The 21,343-nt window shown below is 38.2% G+C and overlaps 1 protein-coding gene across 5 annotated transcripts in view; it reads right to left on the bottom strand.

Moving 5' to 3' along the window:
* lama2 (laminin, alpha 2) overlaps positions 1-21,343 on the bottom strand; it is a 228,480-nt gene that overhangs the window by 93,480 nt on the left and 113,657 nt on the right. For all 5 annotated transcript variants that reach the window (XM_085372570.1, XM_085372571.1, XM_085372572.1 and 2 more), the window contains exons 18-21: positions 19,173-19,286; positions 16,288-16,415; positions 12,897-12,983; positions 6,198-6,409 (exon numbers count right to left, since the gene is read on the bottom strand). In XM_085372570.1, the coding sequence (XP_085228696.1) occupies positions 6,198-6,409; positions 12,897-12,983; positions 16,288-16,415; positions 19,173-19,286 (541 nt within the window). The remainder of the gene's footprint in view (positions 1-6,197; positions 6,410-12,896; positions 12,984-16,287; positions 16,416-19,172; positions 19,287-21,343) is intronic.

Below are 21,343 nucleotides of genomic sequence, written 5' to 3'. Positions count from 1 at the left end.
CCTTTTCTAAGCAAACACATCCCAGTGCTTTTCCTGATAAAAGCGTGCTGGGCTCTACTTCATTATTACTTCAGCTCTGATGTAGAAGCAGCATTGTGGTACTGTCAAGAGGTGCTGAGGAAATCAGACATAGAGAGAGAGAAAGTGAGGAAAAGAGCAGGTATGTGTGTATGTGTACTCATTTCAAACTATTTTATGTACATGTTTGCACACAGTCCTGTATGATATCTCTGATTACTGAAGAAAAGAGAAACAAGCCTGATCCTTAAAACAAGCTGTCAAAAGCCCATCAAACATCTGTGCCCAGGGGTCTGTAACTCCATGATCGAGGCATGGCCACAGTACTGAGATTTTTATGACTCAAAATAACTAATGATTATCACCAATCCTAGTTTGATAACTTCTGTCCTTAATTAGCTTTGCCATTTATCATTAGAATAATGATATTAGTGAACACAGTGTTTATTCAATAATGCAACTATAAAAAAATTGCATTTATCCATAAATGCACATCACTCCAAAGGGTTTTGCTTGCATGTGTGCTACATAATAATTTTAAAATGATAAACATGTAAATAAAAATGGGAATTAGAGAGCCTAAATGCTATGAATGCATGTTTTATATGAACTGCTGTGTAAAAGATGATGCAATTCCATCAATGAGGCATCCGATTGGTCCCAAATTCAACCAGTTTTATCTGCACTACTACATGTAATATGTATTTCAGGGTTACAATCTCAAGTTTTTTGAGATTTTTGACATCGGATCTCCCTGCATCAGAGCTATACCAGGCATTTGGTTTAGATGATTATCTGCCTGACATTTCTACTAGAGATGGACCGATCCGATATTAGGTATCGGTCCGATACTGACATAAATTACTGGATCGGATATCGGAGAGAAATAAAAAATGTAATCCGATCCCTTAAATATCAAAAAAAGCACCTCACAAAACTTGCGACATAGCGTAACTCGGCTCATAACCATAGCACGTCAGAGCAGTGTGCTCACGTGATAGAGCGGCTGTGTGTATTTGTAGCCTGCTACTAAACCAGCATTTCATCTCCGAGGAAGTTATCCCAGAGAGAAGTAAAGCAAGTGTGTAAGTTCATCTCTGAATGTTTGTAAAGCATTCCCGCGTTAAGCTTAATAACCAATATATGGAGCGACTGCCTCTTCTCTCTCCCTCTCCTGTTGCTACTTCAATCATGAAACTGATTAATGATCAGCTGATCGGCTTTTCTGTCGCGAGTCCATATCTCTTCTTTGTTTTTGGCCCACTTTGCACCAGAAAGAGGAAACCAGCAGCTGAACAACAGCAGCACATTTAACCTTGATAAGCTGTTGTTAGAATTTATTTACTTTCTACACCAGGATCCTTTTCTAAGTAGCTGACGGCTGGTAACTGTGCAGGGGCGGATCTAGCAAAGTTTAGCCAGGGGGGCCGATAGGGCATGAACAGGGAAAAGGGGGCACAAAGACATACTTTTCTTTCTTATTCTCATTTAAAATGTCCAGCTTTTAATAAATAATTATCTGAATCTTACACCCAAAGTTTTAATCTGATTTAAATGTATAGAAGTCCATTACAGTATATAGTAACTGTTAAGTCTAATATACTCTAGTAAGCTATAGTACTTTTTCCTTTGGGAAGATACCATCTGTGCAGTCTACAGTTCTGTTGAAGAAAGATGTTGAATCTATTTAATTATTCTTGAAAAATAATTTATTTGTGTGCATTTTTTTACACTGCATCAAATTAAAGTTGATTACATTGATTAAGCATCATGAAGTGGGGGGGTGGTTCCCTATTTTTTTTTTTTTGCAGGGAGTTTGCAACCCTATTAGTTAGGCTGCTTAATATTCCTGCTAAGTACTCCAGAATAGGAAGGATGGAGTAGGTTTAAGTTTATTAGATTGATCAGTATTGCTGAACTATGAAATATTTTGGGTGCAGTGTATTTTTATTTTACATACAGGTATAACACAATAGCTTTAGTGTTGTTGTTTATTTAAACTTGAGTATGAACTTATACAAAATGCAGCAAGATATTTAAAAAACAGTTTTATTGATTAAAAAACACTATATTGGATTCATATTAGTATCGGCAGATATCCAAATTTATGATATCGGTATCGGACATAAAAAAGTGGTATTGTGCCATCTCTAATTTCTACAAGTCTTTATCTAGATGATTTCCACTGAGTGCACATCCTGTTTTCCACCAAAGCCACATTTTCTTTTCATGGTATAGTGCAGCAAGCACTATTTTAAAGGGACCACTGAGCACATGAAGTGGTGGCATCCGGGGTTAAGCTGTTTGACTGACTCAAAGAAAAGAAAAGAAAAGAAAAGAAAAGTGTTTCTCATTTCCTTTTCACATCTAGAGCTCAAGATGGGAGTCTAACTGGAGAAATTCAAGCCACAAACCCCTTGAAAGAAATTATTTGCAGGTACAGTAGTCTCCACAGGCAATCTCCAGAAGTCAAGTAAGCATAAGGCAGGGAAGTCTGAATCTTATACATGGTGGGGCACTATTAATGTACATGTAAAAAAATAACTGGCTAAAACATAGTCAGTCCAGACTTCTTACTTGTTTGAGGATTTTATTTTCCTGCAGTATTTCTCTGGTCCCATCAGTCCCTTGAAAAGTGCCTGGGCCTCTGCACTCAATAGTCCGTTAGGAGTGATAAAATTAGAGTTGTGAGTTTTCCCAAAGATCCCTCAAGAGTTTATTGACCAACTGTTAGAAACATCTATGAAACATTCATTAAGTGTCAGATACACAGGAAGCGTAATTACGCCATTGAATTACCACATACTCACATTGTTCCCATGGACAAATGTGCGACGGAGCAATTGACATATCTTTTCTACAACTTTCAAATGAATTCCCCCCCCCCCCCCCCCATGTGAGAAATGGTCAGAGGAGTTCTCTTGAAATTTATTCCTCAGACAAATTGGTTTGTGGCCAAGTTTGCTTGCAAAATCAAACCATTTTCAATTCTCCAACAGAATTAAAGCGAAACACTATTAAAGGGGGGAGACACAAAAAGGCTGCGGCGAAAATGGCTGAAGATGAGAACTCTGACATCAAAAGAAAAAGTAAAGGATTTTTACAGTCTAATAGTGCGCAAATGGACTCGGCCTGAACTCTCCTGCTCCACTCAATAAAATTCATTAAGACTGGGAGCAGCAGGGAGAGGGAAGCAGTCACAGAGAGAGCGAGAGAGAGGTAGACTGGCAGAAGAAGAGGGAGCAAGAGAGAGAGCTGTTGTGTTTTAATAATTCTTGGTGGTCTTTTGTCATTCATGCAGGATCAATAACAACTCTCCATCTCCCAGACACAAGCAGCCGATCAGCACTGTGGAAGAGCAATAGATCAGGCTGATTAATCAATAACCATTTAGCTGGGTGGAGAGGGGAAACAACTACAGAACAATGAACTATCAAATACACATTAATACCCTCTGTCAGCCTGTCTGCCTGCTTTTGTGCTGGGCTGACAGTTTTATCTGTCTGTTTATCAGTCCGCCTGTCTATCGCTCACTGTGAAGTGTCTTTCTGCTGATCTGTCTCCCCTACCCCACCCTCCCCACACCCACCCACACCACTGTCTTCTTTTTTTTTCTTTTTTTTAAAAAAAAGAAAAAAAGGTTTTAATGAAGATTTTCACAAACAAGTGCCATCTGTATTCGCTGTCATCTCTTTCTTTCTCTTCCACTCTCACCACCTCATTTTTACAGGTATAGTGTTTATTTTAAATCTTAAACACAGCTGGGAGTCAGTGGGCTGCTCCAACATCACACCTCCCACTAGCACAGCTGCTCGTTGATGCACACACACACACATACAGGCGTGCTCCAGATGGCGTACAATCCACTGAATGTTTCAGAGAAAGGCTTAAAAGTATCATTTAGCTAAAACTGAGTTTCATAAAGAAATTGTGTTCTACAGTGAGACACCCTGCTGAGACCCACAAGCTGCACTGCTGACTTTCTCTATAATGAAGGAAAACCAAATTATATTTTCCATCTTTAAGGCCCTGAGTGTTATTTTTTATTGCAGGTTCTTTAAAATCATTATGATAATAAACTCTTTACTGACAGATGGGTCCTGTCAATATGTCACTTTTACCAGGGGTCACGCTGGGGATGCGACGCAGTGGCGTGCAGTGTCTCTTTCTGACACTAGGAGTCACCAAAGTGATCAATTTTGAAATTTTAAAAATGAGGGCTGCAAATTTATCATGTTTATACAAACTATGATTTAGATAAGATTTTGACCTGCCTCTCGACAGAATGAAAGGATGAGAACCTTGTATGGTAAAAATTGAGATTTTTTTGAAACATACAATGAAGTGCCACCTTAGTGGATAGCCATCGTAAACGAGGACCAATGTAACTTTTAGACAAACAACAGCTGCTGTGACAACAAAACATTAGTTCAGTCTAAAAAAGCAAAAAACAAAAAAATCTTTTCAAAGTTTCAATGTCTGCTCTGTTTTTTATTTGTCTGCACTGTAGCAACTACAAACTATCAAAGCTCATAAAACCTCTGTGGGGTTTGTTTTCCAGGGCGTACTCCAGAGCAGGTAATCTCCAGCACCTTCGAGATATATGAGCGACGCAAGAGTGAGATGAATTCAGATTTCAGTGAGGTCCCATTGTGAAATAAACAGATCTGTATGTGATTTAGAACAACATGCAAACAAATTTAGAACTGAGAATATTAAATTTGTGCTGTTTACACCAAAACAGATGAATCAGATTTTTACTTGATGTCTGGATATATACACCAAGTCAGGGATCCCTGTGGCTCTGGTAGTGGTCTATGGTCCAAATGTCCACGGACAGGATAATGAAATTCTAAAATTTCCCCTGCAAGTGAACACCAATGTGTGTGAATAGTGCTTGCAGTGTAAATGCACTCAGACCCGATGCACGTGTGGGTTTTATTTTTCCTCTAGACCAGAGCTTCACAAATGGTGTGCTGGGGTTTACCGGTATGTCTGAAGTTAAGTCTAAGTATGCTATGTTTATACTCTTTATGCACAGAAGGAAATAAAAAACATCTTAAGGCCTTCTGTCAAAGACAACTAGGTCAATTCATGCAGTTGCTGGATGGTGGGAATTATGAGACTGTATCAGGAACAACCAGGTAACCAAATATCATGTTAGATGCCACAAGAAGAAGTGCCTTCGTCTGACTGTGTAATCAAAAAAACAACTGATAAAATGTCACCGTGCAGACATTTTTGTGTGCCTTGGCCACAAAAAGTTTGAAAACTACTGAAATACTACAGCGATATAAACTAACATACCTTCATGGTAAAAAGGAAGAACATTATCCTTCAGTTCTAAGGTTTTAGATATCAAATCAGATCTGATCCTTAGCAGCTATTAATATTATTTATTTAACAAAGGCTAAGATAAAATGCAGAAGAACTGCCTGATTCCATGGGACTTAAGAGGGTAAGTAGCAGCTGAGTACAGCTAGTCAAATGCATTTGATTAATTGATCATCAGCAAGTGTGACCACTGATATAAAAGCAGAGGTTTTGGCAGCTTGTTGGTGTGGAGCATTCAAGTGTGTGTTAACACAATGCCAAGGAGAAAAGAAATTATTTTAAAGAAGCAACTGTTGCTGCCCATAAATCTGAGAAGGGTTATGAAGCCATTTTCAAACCATTTGAAAGCTATCATTCGAAAGCGAGAAAGATTATTTACAAATGAAAAGATTCACAATAGTCTTCCTTGGAGTGGATGTACCAGCAAAATTAGCTCTATATCAGAGAGTGAATGTTTGGTGCACAAATGATTAAAATCAAATGAGTAATTTCATTCATGAAACTGTCTGTATTTTATGTCCAAATTTAGAACTGCATCACAAAATAAGTACAAACAAATTATGAAGCTTTGGCCGTGTTAGAAAATTTAAAAATATCTTAACACCGAATACTACAACTAGTATACACCACCACCACCACAACTACTACTATTAATAATAATGATACTAATAACAAAATAAACATATCTATAATACTGATGTGAGTCCATCTGTACAACTGCTAAAGCCTGTCTGAAATTGGGCCATGCAACAAGCAAGAGACAAAGCTCAACAGAAGCTTTCATTTTTCCCATGACTGTATATCAGTTGTTTGATTTCTGTTTAAGTTTTTGTCGTCTTACTTACGTTGGCAATCTTTTGCTATGATGGCGTCTCCATAATAACCTGCAGCGCAGCTGTCACAAGATTTGCCACCATAACCCTGGCGACACCGCAGACACCGGCCTGTATTTGGATCGCAGCTCCCAGGTATGGAAAGGTCCAGGTTGCCATTGCAATCACAAAGTCTGCAGGATCCCCCTGGTACAGTGGGCTGACCATAGTATCCATTGGAACATCTGAGAATCAGTGGAGATACCAAGAGATGGATAAATCAGTTTCACATCATCTTTAACCGATCAGCTTCCTGGGGGAGACGTAATAATAAGAGAATAAGGTGAAATATTTTGTACAATGCAGATAGAAGACATGCCAGTGAACCCACAAATATTTTTCTGCATCAAGGTTTTTGCAGATTTTTACTTGTAATCTGTCAAGTTTCTGACTCCTAGAGGTAGCATTAAAAAGCACCACTGAGGATGACTGGGCTGAAACTGACTGTAAAAACTGTCACATTTTCTACATACCAACTCTTATACCAGCAGCAGAAGTTGTCTAACTATAAAATTCGACATACAGGAGCTTTTAAAATGCCTCAACCCTGATTAACATCCAAGCTTTACCCTTTCGAGCTGCACCAACAAGATGCCATCCTGTTATTCTCCCTCTCTCTGTTACTGAAGGAGCAGGTATTGCACTAATATCTTTAAAATACAGTTTTGCTCTGCTTTTATATCCCAAATAACACTTGAAAATATGTTTTTCCCCCTCAGCTTTCAAGTTTGAAAGAAAATACACAGTGGGTCACCTTGTCTTCTATCTTTCTTTCGCATCTAACAACTACTGCGTATGAGTCAGCAGGTAAAAGCAGGTAAATATAAGTATTGTTTACTTCAGCTTCTAGCACCAGTATTATAAAACACTTTGAATACACAATTACTCATTAAAGCGCCAAACTATCACAGAAGCCAAAATCCAGTCTCTATCTACACAAGAACTAAAAATCATCAGCAAATGTCCACAGGAACTATGAGCACTGTTATATAATTTGTTTGACCAGTTAAACTGCTTAGATACCAGTCCAGCTGAATTATTCATATACGTACACTCCCATTACATAAATATAAACACCCAAAGAGCTACAGGGCAAACCCACAGAAATGAAAGGGCATAGAAATTAAAGTTTATAAAAGTAAACCCTTGAAGACATTTTTTTTTAAAATGGAGATTTAATGGCTTTAGGCAGTGAACTTCAGGATGTTTACTGCAGGCTGCCCAGCTATTACTCAAATAAAAGCATTGCTGTCTGAACTACATTTATAAACTGGAAACAAAAAGTCAGACTACGAAAAAAAACCCTGCAATGTTCATTTCAAATTTATTTGTAACGTTAAAAACCAAAATCATAAAAAACATATAACCTATTTTAACCTATTTTTTTCGTCCACCAGCCATAGTAAGGTTTATGCCACAGCTGTCCTAAATTAACAATAAATCATTTTTTATGCTTCCGCATTGGTGAATCCACCAGGGTGCGCTCTTTAAGGTCTTTAATCAAAATGATATATTAAATCCTAATTATTATTATCCGTGAATTTTCAAATTTGATATTTTACAAAAAAAAAAAAAAGTGGGGAAAGAATTAAAGCACTTTATTTTTTGATTAAGATGCTAAATTATAGTTTTTAACTTGCATTGTGGAAACATTATTCTTGATTTATTTTTCAAATTTGTGCTCAAATTTTGGTATAAAAACATCAGTTCAGTTCAGCAAATGTTTAGTTTGTGTTGTTTTGTTTTTATGACAGGTGGTCTTAAAAACCAAGTGATGTTTTTGTGATGGATTCTTTATTTTTTTTAAGCATCATTCATGGATACAAACATTCCAAAGGGTCGTTAGGACTCTTGATCAAGAACAAGTAAATGTGTTAACTGTCAAACCAGTTCAGGATTTCAATATTTTGCTTTTTCAATAACTTCATTCGATTAATAAAAAGGAAGATGGCCAAGGCCTGGGAAATATATTAACCTGAGAAAGCGGCGCTGTCACACGAGCCGCTGAAACCAAATAAGGCTGGCCAAAGCTGAGCTCAGGCTCTACAGGCTGAAAAGGGAATTGAGATGAAAGAGGAGAGGAAGAGGGACAGAGAAAAGTGAAAGGGAGGAGGGAGAGCGATCAGATGAGAGAAGAGAGGGAGATGGAGAGAGGGGAAAGGTCTTCACATTGAAAAGAGAATTGAATTTAGAGAGGGGGTGTGGGTGGGGGTGGAGGGTAGGAAAGGACAGAGTGAGGGAAAGAGTCAAGAGCAGCCAGCCATTATTACCACTGACCCTCCTTGGTACTCAATAGAACTGGTTTATTAGCTTTCCTTCCCACTCCGAGTGTGTGTGTATGTGCACATGTATGTTTCTGAAGCATGTCTGCACATCTTCCCAGTTTTACTGGCAGCATTTTTATTTCTTGAGTTGAGATGAGCTGTTTGTATTTAGTCTTATATGCGAGATGAATTCCGATGTTAGGGCTTCTATTCTAGTCATGCATACGTGTAGTTACTTGGGCCTCAAGAGGAAGTGAAGGTATTTATAGTGGCTAGTCTAGCGTGATTGAAGTTGATATTTTTGGAGGGGTTAAACACCTGGTCAAAATCATCAGAGTGTGGAGGAAATGTATGGCATAACTTGTAAAGAGAGATAGAGAAGGGCAGATGGGCTTGGATCGTAACAGTCGCGTTGTATTCTCAGAGTGATGAATGGAGAGTCGACAACAGGGGAATAAATGCTCAGTTTCTTCTTAATATAATCATTAATTATGTTCGTCTCCACTGTCAATAAAACTGTTAAAGGCTTTTTTTAATCATTCCAACACAGGCTAAAACAGAACGACACTAAAACAATGCTCAAATTCACACCATCAACCAGTTTAGACTAATTTCCTCATAAAAGAACAAGCTTAAATCCTCAATCCTGAATTAACAATTAGCTATGTGAAAAACTATAGTGCTTTAACAGCACCTGGAAATCATTTTTGGAATCAGCTTTTTACTATAACGTTCAATGAAGTACAAAGTAAGCCATAAAACGTTGTCAGAGTACTTTTCGTAGTTCACAAAAAGCTTCTGATTAAACGCATTTCTTTGTGGTGTCATCCCCGGGTTGAAGAGGGCTGTTTCAAGTTTGATGATAATTGCGATGGTGCTGCTGCTGCTAACAGGCCACTGTCAATCAAATCCAATATACAGTAATTGTCTGAACTTTGCACTGAAAAGTTTCATTAAAACCAAAGCACCAATTAATCTGCTGCTATCTAGTAATGCTGAACTAATGCTCTGCCAACACTCATTTTAATACTACTAGCAACAATCCCATGTGAACTGACTATTCCACTCATTTACTCATTTAGTCACCTGCAGTCATGTGAGGAGTAGCTGAGACAAACTCCATAAACCGGCATAGAGACAAGGTATTTAAATACGTCAATTAAAATGCGTCAATTAAGTAACAGATACTTAATTCCTGGAGTCTTCATTTCTATTTTTGAATGTTACTTTGGAGCCTCCAGCAGCCTCCGTGTTACAGTTTCTACTTTTACTCACACGTACAGCGAAGCTTGACATATGATTACATTTGCACATCTCTTAACATTAATCAATAAGTAGTATTACGACAACATTAACAATAACCCTCACTTTAATCCCTCTGCATTCTAGATGAGAGGGTGATCGATTAAAGTACATTATATCCATCATATCAGCTAGTTGGCAGCAAGCACCTAACATGACAAATGAAAGACCTTATCTGCAAGACCATTAACATACTGGCACACCCTAAATAGCACCCCGTGACTCAAAGTGTTTTAACCTACATTTGTTAAGCAGCTGCAATAAAGAGCTTTCAGCTATATTCTAAATGACTGTTTATGGACAGGAAATTGAAAAGCAGAATCACTTAGCAGTGAGTGGATAGTCTATTAGCATGGGCGGAATAGACCAGCTTATTTTGTTAAAGCCCATAATACAGACAAATTGGCGCATTACAATTAATTACCACAAACAACAACAAAAGCACTGTAGATAATGAAGTGTAATGGCAGGTAATGCATAGCAGGTATCAATTAGACTAATAGAACAAGAAACACCAACTGCTGATTACCTACTTAATGCTGTCATTAGTAATAAAATATTTCCCATTACATCAGCTCCTGTGCGTTATGAGACTGTGCAGTGTGAGATCAAAACAACACATGCATGTGGATAGGAGAATGTATACACAGATGCCTTCTGTATATTCAGCTGCAGATCCATAAATTTACCGGCACACAGGCACAAAAGATAAACATGTACAGGCACACACAGACTCCCCAAAATTAAACACCATCTTCTAAATTCATTAAAAGCAGCAACAAGGAATGTTTACTATATTATGAGCTTTTTCCTACTTTAGGATTAATTAAAAACACAGACTGCACCATGTGGTCACTCATTAATACACGGACACAGAAGTAGATTGGAAAGGTGGAGGAGTCAAATTGTATTGGTTGGGCCACGTTCCAGCACGAGGCCATATTGCACAGTGGCTGGAAAGCAATGTGGTGCAGATGCTACTCTATGACAGACAGAGCTGGCAATGAGTCAGTTTACTTTCCAGTGGCAAATGAGGTTTATAAAAAGACTCAAAGGCAGACAGAGAGATTCTGATGTGGAATGCATGGCATGCATACTATTCAGGACAGCGAACTGAGGCGCCGCATCCTCCAGCAGCAACAAATAGAAAAGCTCGGGTAACTGCAACTGCAGAATTTGTCATCATATTAGCCCAAATGTTTGAGACTGAGACTGTTTATAAATAACAGTGTAAATATGCCAATATTAAGTTGTTTTATTAATCTGTTACTCTCATTAAGAAAAACATATGAACATATCCTTGCATATCTGTAAAAGCTGTAAAAGCTGAAAATGTAAACACTAATCTATGCGGCATTAGAGACAGTGGTCAGTTGACTTCAATGGCAAACACCAGAAACTCAGTGGTTTACATCATGGTTGATACGTTCCCCTCAAACGAGCAGCCAAGATTCGACCTTTAAATTTGTTAACTGAATATATGCTACTGTTACCAAGATGTGCACACTCTCATGGCACTCATGGCTTTTGTTTCCAAGGATGGGCCCAACCTTCCAGTGCCATTAGGGCTAGCTGGTTAAGCAGGGGCATTGTTACACACGGTCTGTCCTTCTGTCTATACCAACCTCTTGGGTCTGATGAATGTCGGGTGCCTGAACCTGGTGTTCAGTTCCTCCTACAGCACCAATTTTACTTCTAAAAAGTGACCCATTTGCCTGCTTCCCTTCCAAAACTGCCTCCAAGCCAGTGAACTGGCCTATTACCCATTTAAAGTTCGAGAATAAGAGGTTAAGAATGTTTCAGGCCCAAGACTGAATCATTTGCTTTACAAGATAGAACTATGAGATTTGAAGAGCAGTTCAGTAGTACAGTAGTTAGCACTGATGCCTCACAGCAAGAAGGTCCTATGTTTGAATCAAGCTGCCTACTGTGGACCTTCAGTGTGGTGTTTGCATATTCTCCTAATGCTTGCATGGGTTCTCCCTGGGCACCCATCTCTGGCTTCCTCCCACAGACTAAACACATGCATGAGTAAGGGTAATTGGCAATTCTAAATTTGCCATAGGTTATCTAATAAAAGAAGATGAATGAATGTGTTTGAGAAGTGCACTAGTTTGATTATAGAACATGATTACTACGAACACATTTTGAGCTTTAGACACCAATTTTTAAGAATGTAAGAAATCAGCACATGCCCAGGGCAAACACTTTTTATGATTAATGATGTTCTTTTGCTATGTGACGACAGTGCAAACAACTGAGTTTATTAAAGATTTATAAATTTATACAACAGAAAACAGCTTCTGGGTTGCCAGGCTGTGGTGTAAAAAAGAAGAAGAAAAAGTACTTCCAAAAACTTGTCACTAAAGAAGCTCATAAAAGCTTACAAAAACAAAACATGAATCAGATCAGCACATCAAACATCCGGTAGGCCCCTTCCATCTAGCAAAAAGCAAGAACAAGGCTTTGTCTGAAGTTTATTAAATGCTTTTTCACATATATTTATATGAAAAACAAACATAATGAAGAGTACTCTTACAGCACATTAGAACTTTAGAATTTTAACTATGAGCAGTTTTATTTTAATACAAACCAAATGTACTGTATTTGAGTCAGCCTGGGTGGTGAAACGTCTATATTTACTCGGTGCATGTCATAACATGACAGTATAGCCTGAAGTTTCAACAAGCCTCACATCCAGAGAGAAATATTTTTCTCATTAGTTTTGCACTGGTGAGCCCATAGCTAATGGAACAAGAATGTCACTCAGCTAATAAAATAGATGGACAATGAGACAGAGTACTCAAGAAACAGTTAATGAGCAGTAGTTTCTCCATTTTCATTAAAAAACAAAATTAACAACTGACTATAAGTCTGGTTTACTTTCTAGTACTTAGAGTTGGGTACATCTAATAGTGCCACTATTTGGTCATGAAACATACTTTGCTGGTTTGAATGCATTACACTAATAGATGTGTGTTTCTGACAGTGTCATTTAATTAAATAATAATGAACTTAGCTGGGCTAAGGTGAAAATTAGGCACATAGTTCAGGCAGAGTTGTGTCAGACCTTTCACCGTTTCTAAGCGCTTTGACTGTGTGTTACCTGTCGCATCGTGGTCCTGTGTAGCCAGGCCGACACTGATCACACAGCAGCTCTCCGTCTTGACTCAAGTGGCAGGTTGGACTGAAGCTACCATGGTTCCCAAGATGAAGTTGTTGCGATTGTTGTTGAAGTTTTTGATGAGTTTGGTAGCGTTGTCCCAGTGTGGCAAAAGGCAGGAAGAAGAAGAGAAGACAGAGGCGAGTTAAGGCCATTGTTTGCCTCCTCATATACACATTCACACCTGCTTCTCTGCTTTCTCTTCCCAGTCCCATTCGCACTTTGAATGACACATTCACTCACATACACATTTTAGTTTCCTCTCCGTTTTGCACACACACATGCACCAATCCTGACTACAAAAACCCTCTTCCACCCTACAAAGTGTAGCCTAACGAACCAAGGGAGAGGGGGAGAGAGAGAGATAGAAAGAGACAGCGACAAAGTAAAATGATAGTCTCTTTCCCTCTTTCTCTCACCCTCCCACTTCCAAAAACTATAGATAGTTCTGCTGGCTCGGGTTCCAGGCACCAGACTGACTCACTAGCTGACTGACTGGCTCATTAATTGTGTGCTGGCTCACTGAGTTACAAATAACATTTCATTGGCCAGAGTATGCGGACAACAAACACTGAAAAACACTTTCTGTATAAAATGTAAATAATTCATAGCTGTATGAGAAGAGTTGTATAAAGTTGTAAACAGCCAAATTGCAGCTGTGCTCATTTTAATGCTTTATTGCTAAGTGTTTACTGATGTCACAGAGCAAGGAACCTGAGGAAGAAGCTATTTCGCGTCACACGAGTTGCCCCCTGGTGGTCATTAAAGTAATGCAGTTTTAAAGCGCCTTTAAGGATTGTGCTTTTATGTTTCTTATCCGATTTTGCCGTGTGGATCATTAGGTGAAGGAGGCTGCTGCAGTTTAGAAGTGGTATTGCAAGGGCCAGGATGGGAAGGATGTCACTGGTCTGCAAATATATCTAGCAAGGTAGTATCTGCAAAATTAACAAAATCATAAAAAACACATTTTACTAAAATAAATAATCTTTAAAGCTGATAAACTGATTAATACCAAGATTAAAATACAAATAATAATAAAAATAATAGGAAAAAAAGCAGGCCGTGTTATACTTTTTGGAAAAATTTGGCACAATTTTAGGTCGTAATGGCGGTGAAAAATGCTTAGTTAAACAGACATATACAGTTTTATCTGCAGATTTTTAAGGCCTGCGTGGATACATAATTGACTATTAACTTCCATTCAACTATAGTGATTTTTTAAAAAAGGGGGGGAAAAAAAGACAAAAACGTGTCCTTGGCAGTTAGAGAATTAATCCCAGGCATAAATTAAAAAGAACAGCAATCAAAAACAAAGCAGTTTTTTTTTATTGATTTGATTAAAAACCCCAGTCTTCTCCCCTGTTGACACTAATCACTTCATCAGATGTTCATAAGAGCTCAGACATTACAGATAAGTGGAACAATCTAACTAGCTATTTTGGTAAAGATAAGGGACTGGATGGCTATTTTGAGGGGGGTGAAAGGCATGGCTTCTCAAAGCTATTATTATTGCCAGGGTGGTGTGGAGGCCTGAGGTATGAGAGAGTTGTGTCTTACTTTAGCGCTTAGGGTTTTGAATATGTCATGTCATGACTGCATGAGAATTCTCAGCTGCTGCTGCTGCCTGTGTTGTTTGTCCATGCAAGTCCCATAGAGCATCACACCCTGGTCATTTAGAAAATCTGCGGCTCAATAATATAATAATATAAAAATAAAATGTCTATATATATAACCTGCTCTGTCTGAAGTTGATCATTTCTTACATTTACTAAAAAATTAACTGCATAATTTATTTTACAATTTTTGCCTTTATAAGATTGGACTTTGCATGAGCGTCTCTCTACACCAATTCCAGTGATACTATTATTCATATATTGCTCTGAGGAAGACCCATTTTGCATTTGCAACTTAACCATGGACCTCAAATTCAGCTTCAGTATCATACTAACCCTCCTTTTATCTCAAGAACCTTCACAGGAGATGACGGCTGGCTCTGTGACTCAGAAACCAAAGAGGAGTTCTCAGTCAAAAAGTCTGAAGTGCACAAGTCTAAAGGTGGCACATCAAATCAGAAGCACGAGTAGGAGCACGCTCATTATTTTTTGACAGGGTTGTGCCCTGTGAATTTGTCCTCCATGATCAGGCTTTCAACAAGCAGTCTACCGACACATCCGGAGGGAGGGCACTCCGCTCAAATAGACCAAACTATGGCAAAAGTGTGCTAGAGTACAGCATGTTTTTTTTGGCCACACCAACACACCTTCACTCACTGCTAGCAGCATTTCCCTTATTCGCCTATATAAAATTCAAGTTGAAATGTTGGCTTTTTGACACGCTAGAAGAGCGGACATTGCGTGCACTGCAGAGAGTGCCAGGATACAAAATTGGACTTCCAGGGAGAAACGTAATAATAACACTTGCTCTGAAGTGCACCAAAAATGTATGAGGAGGACACCTTGAAGGAAAGATTATCCAAATTTACACCGGCTGGTAGTTTTGATTTTAATGACTCCACTTTGTGAAAACATCTTTGCAAAAAAAAACAAAACCCCAAAAACTCAAAACAACATAAAATACTATTAAATGATGTCATTTATGTACTATGTGCATGTTTCATGAATAAACCAAATCAGACGTGTGTAAATAAATTCTTATAAACGATGATTTTTCTAAACTTTATCAACACGTGTGGTCCCGGAGGGAGTTTAATTTAATAACCGCATGTAACCAAGCAATGTGCCTACCCCTAGACAACATATCAATGTGTATGTTTTTTTAATAGCTGTGGTTTAAAGGTCTTCATGTCTGGTAGTATTTTTGCATCTCTTTGGAAAACTGTTGTGTGGTGTAATCTGAGCATCTGTCATTCAAGTCTGTGATGTAGCCACAGCATGAGTAGCTTTCCATATGAGAGGAATATAATGCTAAAGGGTTTTCAATCCCTTAATGACTTGTGGGAGGTTTGCATTTTCTACTGTGTTAAGGCTCCTAGTAGAAATTATGTTGATTCTAACAGCGACAATGACATTTCCACCCACAGGGATAATGTTTCTCCACTTATATTTATGAGTCTACCTGTGGTGATGATATTTCCATTAATGTCATTACAATTATATTCCTGCCGAGAGTGATGAAGTCTCTAGTTGTGGCGATAACCTCTAAAGACCACACACACACACAAAAAAAAAAACATGGTGAGAGTGTCAGGAGGAGACGGGAGATTATTAAGAGAAATAGGGACCGCAGAGTCAGGTGGGTCAACAGTGATAGATTGAGGCATTTGATTAAATTGTGCTGCCCTGGCTGCATTAACCCCAGGGTCTTCAGAACCTACTTGTTGCTGGGAATATTGAGCGGGCAGGCACAGGGTTGACAGTCCGCAGGTGACCCACGGGTGGCGTTGCCATAGTAACCTGGCAGGCAGGTGTCACAGTAGGGGCCAGCGGTGTTGTGGGAGCAGTCCTGGGGGAGAAAAATAGGTTAAAGTTCATTTGAGTCAGGAGAGCAAGTCAATTTCTCTGAGGATGCAATTTCAAAGAAGAGTTTAAGCAGTTTGTGCAATGATAAAAATACCTCAACAACATTGTGCTATTGTTCTGTTGAGTCATTTAGGAAGGAAAAAACTCCAAATAAGACCTATTTTTTATTTTCAAGTAACAAGGAATTGTCTTGGAAACAAAAAACCTCTCAAGTATTTGTTTTAGTTTTTTTTTTTAGCTGCGTACATGTTATACACATCTGCAGACGAACTTTGCATAATTTCCAACAGTCAAAAATGCTAAAGACAGACAGGAAGAACAACGAACTGAACCTGTACCATACTGAGTCAAGCCATACATGTGCAGTTAATAGTAAAAGGGGATGATTTAAGTTGAGACTTGGAAGAAAAAGAAACTAGAAAGAAAGACGTTAGAACAGATCTGCTTTTTTTTTTCATAATATTTTTTTTGTTTCTAAAAGTTAAAGGTTAGAAAGATAAAAACTAAACAGTTCACACCTTTGGAGCTTTTTGCCATTGTGGGGGTGGTTTGCATACAAAACTACACCAGAAAATCCTGGCAACACAAGCAACACCAGCAGAACCAGATTTTTGTAAAAAGGTGACCTCTGACCTTGACACACCTATGATATCAGTTTGAAAAGCCTAGGTGACGTTGCTCTCAGTTTATTGTGCTCACAAGATTTTCTGTAAAGTTGATCTCTGACCTTTACCTTGAGGTCAAGTTCACCGAGATTCAAATTCATCTGAAGATTTTAGTAGATGCAACTGTGATATGAATTTCAAAATCCTACGTCACCTGGTTCTCCAGTTATCACATTCACAACCTTGTCACGTGCCAAGCAGGGTGACAACAATATGAGGTCTAGGTAAATGAGGCAAGTAAGATGAAAACAACTGCAGACACACACATATAGCCGGGTAAATGATGACTAATTGGAAACAGGGATGAAGAACGCCACAGATGAGACTAATCAGGGCAGAGCATACAATCACAAGGAAAACTAACAAAGACAGGAAATAAAATCAACAACATAAACAGACAAAGAATTCCAAAATAAAACAGGAAATGGTTTAACAGAAACCCAACATCATAACAGTCAACCCAACAATATTTTACCTGCAAAATTGTGAAGGCTGCAAACAACATAGTTAAGGCCAGATTTAGTGGCAGTACAAAAAACTCTCTGAAATTAAAAATCGACAGTCCTTGACACCCTACGGTTTCTAATGGGAGGCTTCACCTTCATATATCAAAACACAGCGATGCTTCTTCTGTTGCATCTTTTTAATCTGAATTAAGAAGTTGCTTCCAGAGAGAAACTCAATATTAAAACCTGCACTTATGCTGTAAAACCTTCTACTTCCATTAGTGCTCTTTTGTAATTGTGGCATCACGACTTATTTAATAAGACTAAATTCTTCAACACTGAGAACGTAAAATAGAAAATCTGAAGATTTCAGTTTAAGAGTTTTTAAACCGTAAAATTATGCTGTATCTATAATAGACAGCTCTTTTATTGGCCAAAATCTTTGTTGTTTTCATATGTCCAGCTGAAGCGCCAGTGGTACTTTTGAGCTAGTCTGTGCATTTATATGTCACCTTATTCCAAATCATTTTTTTCTCAGCTCAAACATCCCAAATGGTGAATCACAATGTGACACATACACAGTGTGTTAACCTGTATAACCATGGCATCATTCAGTCATTCAACCCGAGCTGGAAATCAAATTCCTCAGAAAAGAGGTGTGTTTGTGTGCAGATCTGTCTGCCACTCACTGTGTATGAATATGTATACAGAGGTTGTTTATGTGCTGTGAGTGAGTTCACGTCAAATTGTCTTCCTCTGTGTGTGTGTGTGTGTGTGTGTGTGTGTGTGTGTGTGTGTGTGTGTGTGTGTGTGTGTGTGTGTCAGAGAAAAAGAAAGCGCCTCCCTGCCTGTCTGACTGTCTTTTTCTGTGTGTTGGCCTCCCCCTGACACATCCCAGCATCCTCCTCATCTATAATGAAACATAACATGGCAATACAAAACTCATAGATCGCTGTGTATGTGTGTGTTGTGTGTGTATTCTGGTGTGTGTATGTGCGATGGTAACTGACAGCTTAACCCTAAGGCAATGTGCAGACTGGGGTGGGTGCATGTGAGCAGATGCACATAAGAAGGCCAATCTGGAATGTTTATTCATTTCACACTGCAATTCCTGCCTTCACCACTAGATGGCAAATCCGGGGAGACTTCAACTAATAAGAAAAAAACTCTTTTGTATACATAAAAGTTCATTTATGTATTCCATATTAAGTTATGCATTTAGCTTCCGAGTGTCTTTCATTTCAAAACTCTCACACTCAGCTAACTCAACCAATTTTGGAAGATTTTCTGCAATTCCTCAATTAATTGGACACATTTTAAACAAAAACACTGAAAAGATATGAATACATGTAATCCACGGCTTCCAAATAAACAATTCAACTCCCTTAATTACTGATTAAAAAAAGAATGCGGTTAATGAAAGAAATGAGACTTTTCAAAACAAACAAATAAAGAAAATTGAACTCATTACTCATTACTCTTTATTACATTTTAATGATGATAAATAGGGTTAGATCTTTGAGTATTAATTTACACATAAAACAAACACATAAAAGCAATAGTAATAAATAATAAATACAAATGAAAAAGAAACAGGTGACATAATTCACCCACTACTAAGCTACTTACCAAGCAATGCCCCGTGACTTCATGGCATTGTGTTGTGTGTCCATGGCAGTGACAAGGTTCACACACCCCGTTATACAGATTCCCGTTTACCCTCCGAAAACCAAGCGCACACGCCTGAAACACACAAGATCACAAAGTTAGAAAATACAGAAAGCCAGACGGAGTGTCTTTCTTCAAGCTGCTGTAGCGTAGAGTAATTACATGTAATTAGCACCTCACGTGTGTGTGTGTTTCTGAGTGCAACACTTGGAATATTTTTCGTGTGCGCTTGTGTGTGACTTTCAAAAGCATGATGCTGTCAGCTAAAACAACAGCGCATCAGCTGCATTCTGAGACTAAACGGTAATTTCGTGTTATTGTTTACAGTTTTCTTTGAATAAAGCAATTCAAATCTCCATGAGACAAATTTAGGAATCACAATACAATTTGAATAAAATTATGTTCTGAGATATGTTTGGATGTTTTAGACTAGTTAAACAGTCCCCAGATAATATAAGCTGATCCACAACATTTCCAACCATCTGTCTGAGGAGCCTGGAAAGAAATGGAGAGGACTTCTTTAGGTTTCGTGGAGATGTTTCACCTCTCATCCAAGAGGATTCTTGAGTTCTAAAGAAAGTTCCAGGTATTTAAACCAAGTCTTCACGGGACTTAAAAAAGTCACTTTCTTTCTCAGCTCATTCCAGCTACCATGATCTGGATAACTAAAAGCTACACAGACAAACATCTTTTCACTTTGAGTAAAAATCCCATCTGGAATATGTGCGTGGACATAAGGTGTTATCATGAATAAGGACACTTCTTTTTGATGTATTTATGAAAAACGAATGCACTAAAATTCCACCTGAAGTGCAGTCAAGTATTACCAAGCATAACATACAGTATATCAAGGAATCAGTACACTAAATGCCTGTAACACAAAACTGTGCACAAACATTTACAGAAAGAGACTGTTGTTTGTATGTATGGGTGTCTAAGCCTTCAGTTGATGACCATTTAAGGAAATGCATCCTGAGTTAACGTCAATATAGCAGGATACAAATTGAAGGCTCTACTTGTGGCTCACAGGGATTACTTGTACATGTGTTAGCATTAGCCACATTTAAAAGTACACATGTGATGTTCTAACATAGAAATACACACCAACATCATTAAGTGACTGCGTACATTTCAGTGTGGGCTTACAATCTTTTGAATAGGTACTCTTTTTTTTTTTCAAGAATCCTTTCTTGCACTGGAAATTTTTCTAATTAATGTTTCTTTGTGTTTGAATGATTTTTTTTGTTTATTTGTGCTTGTTTGCAGTGCAGTGGTTAGACCTGCCATCTTACAGCTACAGCCTCCACAGCCTTTCTGTGTGGAGTTTCCATGTACTCCCAGTGGATGCATGGGTTCACTCCACAGCGCTACAGTCCAAAGATATGCAGTTACGCCACACAAAACTGAACCACATCTTTTCATCAATGCCCTTTCAGTGCAACAAATGTTGCTCCGCTGAGGCGATGCTCACACGTCTTATTCGGTTCTGCATGAACTCAAGACTATAAAATATTTTCCCCACAACTAGAAAAAAAAAAAAAACTAAACTGTCATTCATAAGTTAAAATGATCTAAAAAAGTTAGGTCTTAGCAATTCAAACGTCTGAGAAAACAACGTATTGTTATTATTGAAATTTGAAAGTTGAAATTTCAAAATAATAACCCCAAATTTTGACTTATGGCTAGCAAAAAAGTGTTTGTCAAAGAATGTGTGTTTTCACAAGAGACAAGCTTCCAGGTTTTCAGCAACGCTCTCCAGAGAAATTAAAGGTAACCACAACTTTCTTCATGTTCTGCTGAAAGCTTCAGACTTCCACCTAATGTCCAGACGGCTCTGTATCCAGTAACTGGGGTTGATTCTTGTAGACTTGTAAGTCTACCTATCCACCTTTTGCACATTGGATTGGATGTTATTTTGTCATACAAATGGAATAATTAGCTATGTGTAATATACCTAATTCTATTCAGGATACATTTTGCAACAATACCATCTGAAGCAGAGATCTTTACTAATCTCTTGGCCCAATTGGATATTGAATTTAGTTAAATAGTTTTGGTTCTGTTCTTGTCATATTTGTTTTTAATCCCTTCTATAAGTTTTATTGTCTGGTAGCATCTTGTTTGTTCTATGT

This window comes from Diplotaxodon limnothrissa, linkage group LG15, assembly GCF_057381915.1.
Source record: "Diplotaxodon limnothrissa isolate DT_005_m linkage group LG15, D_limnothrissa_male_GT1.1, whole genome shotgun sequence".
Lineage (NCBI taxonomy): Eukaryota > Metazoa > Chordata > Actinopteri > Cichliformes > Cichlidae > Diplotaxodon > Diplotaxodon limnothrissa.
Note: the sequence above shows the minus strand (reverse complement) of the source record. Positions and strands in the feature narration are given on the sequence as shown.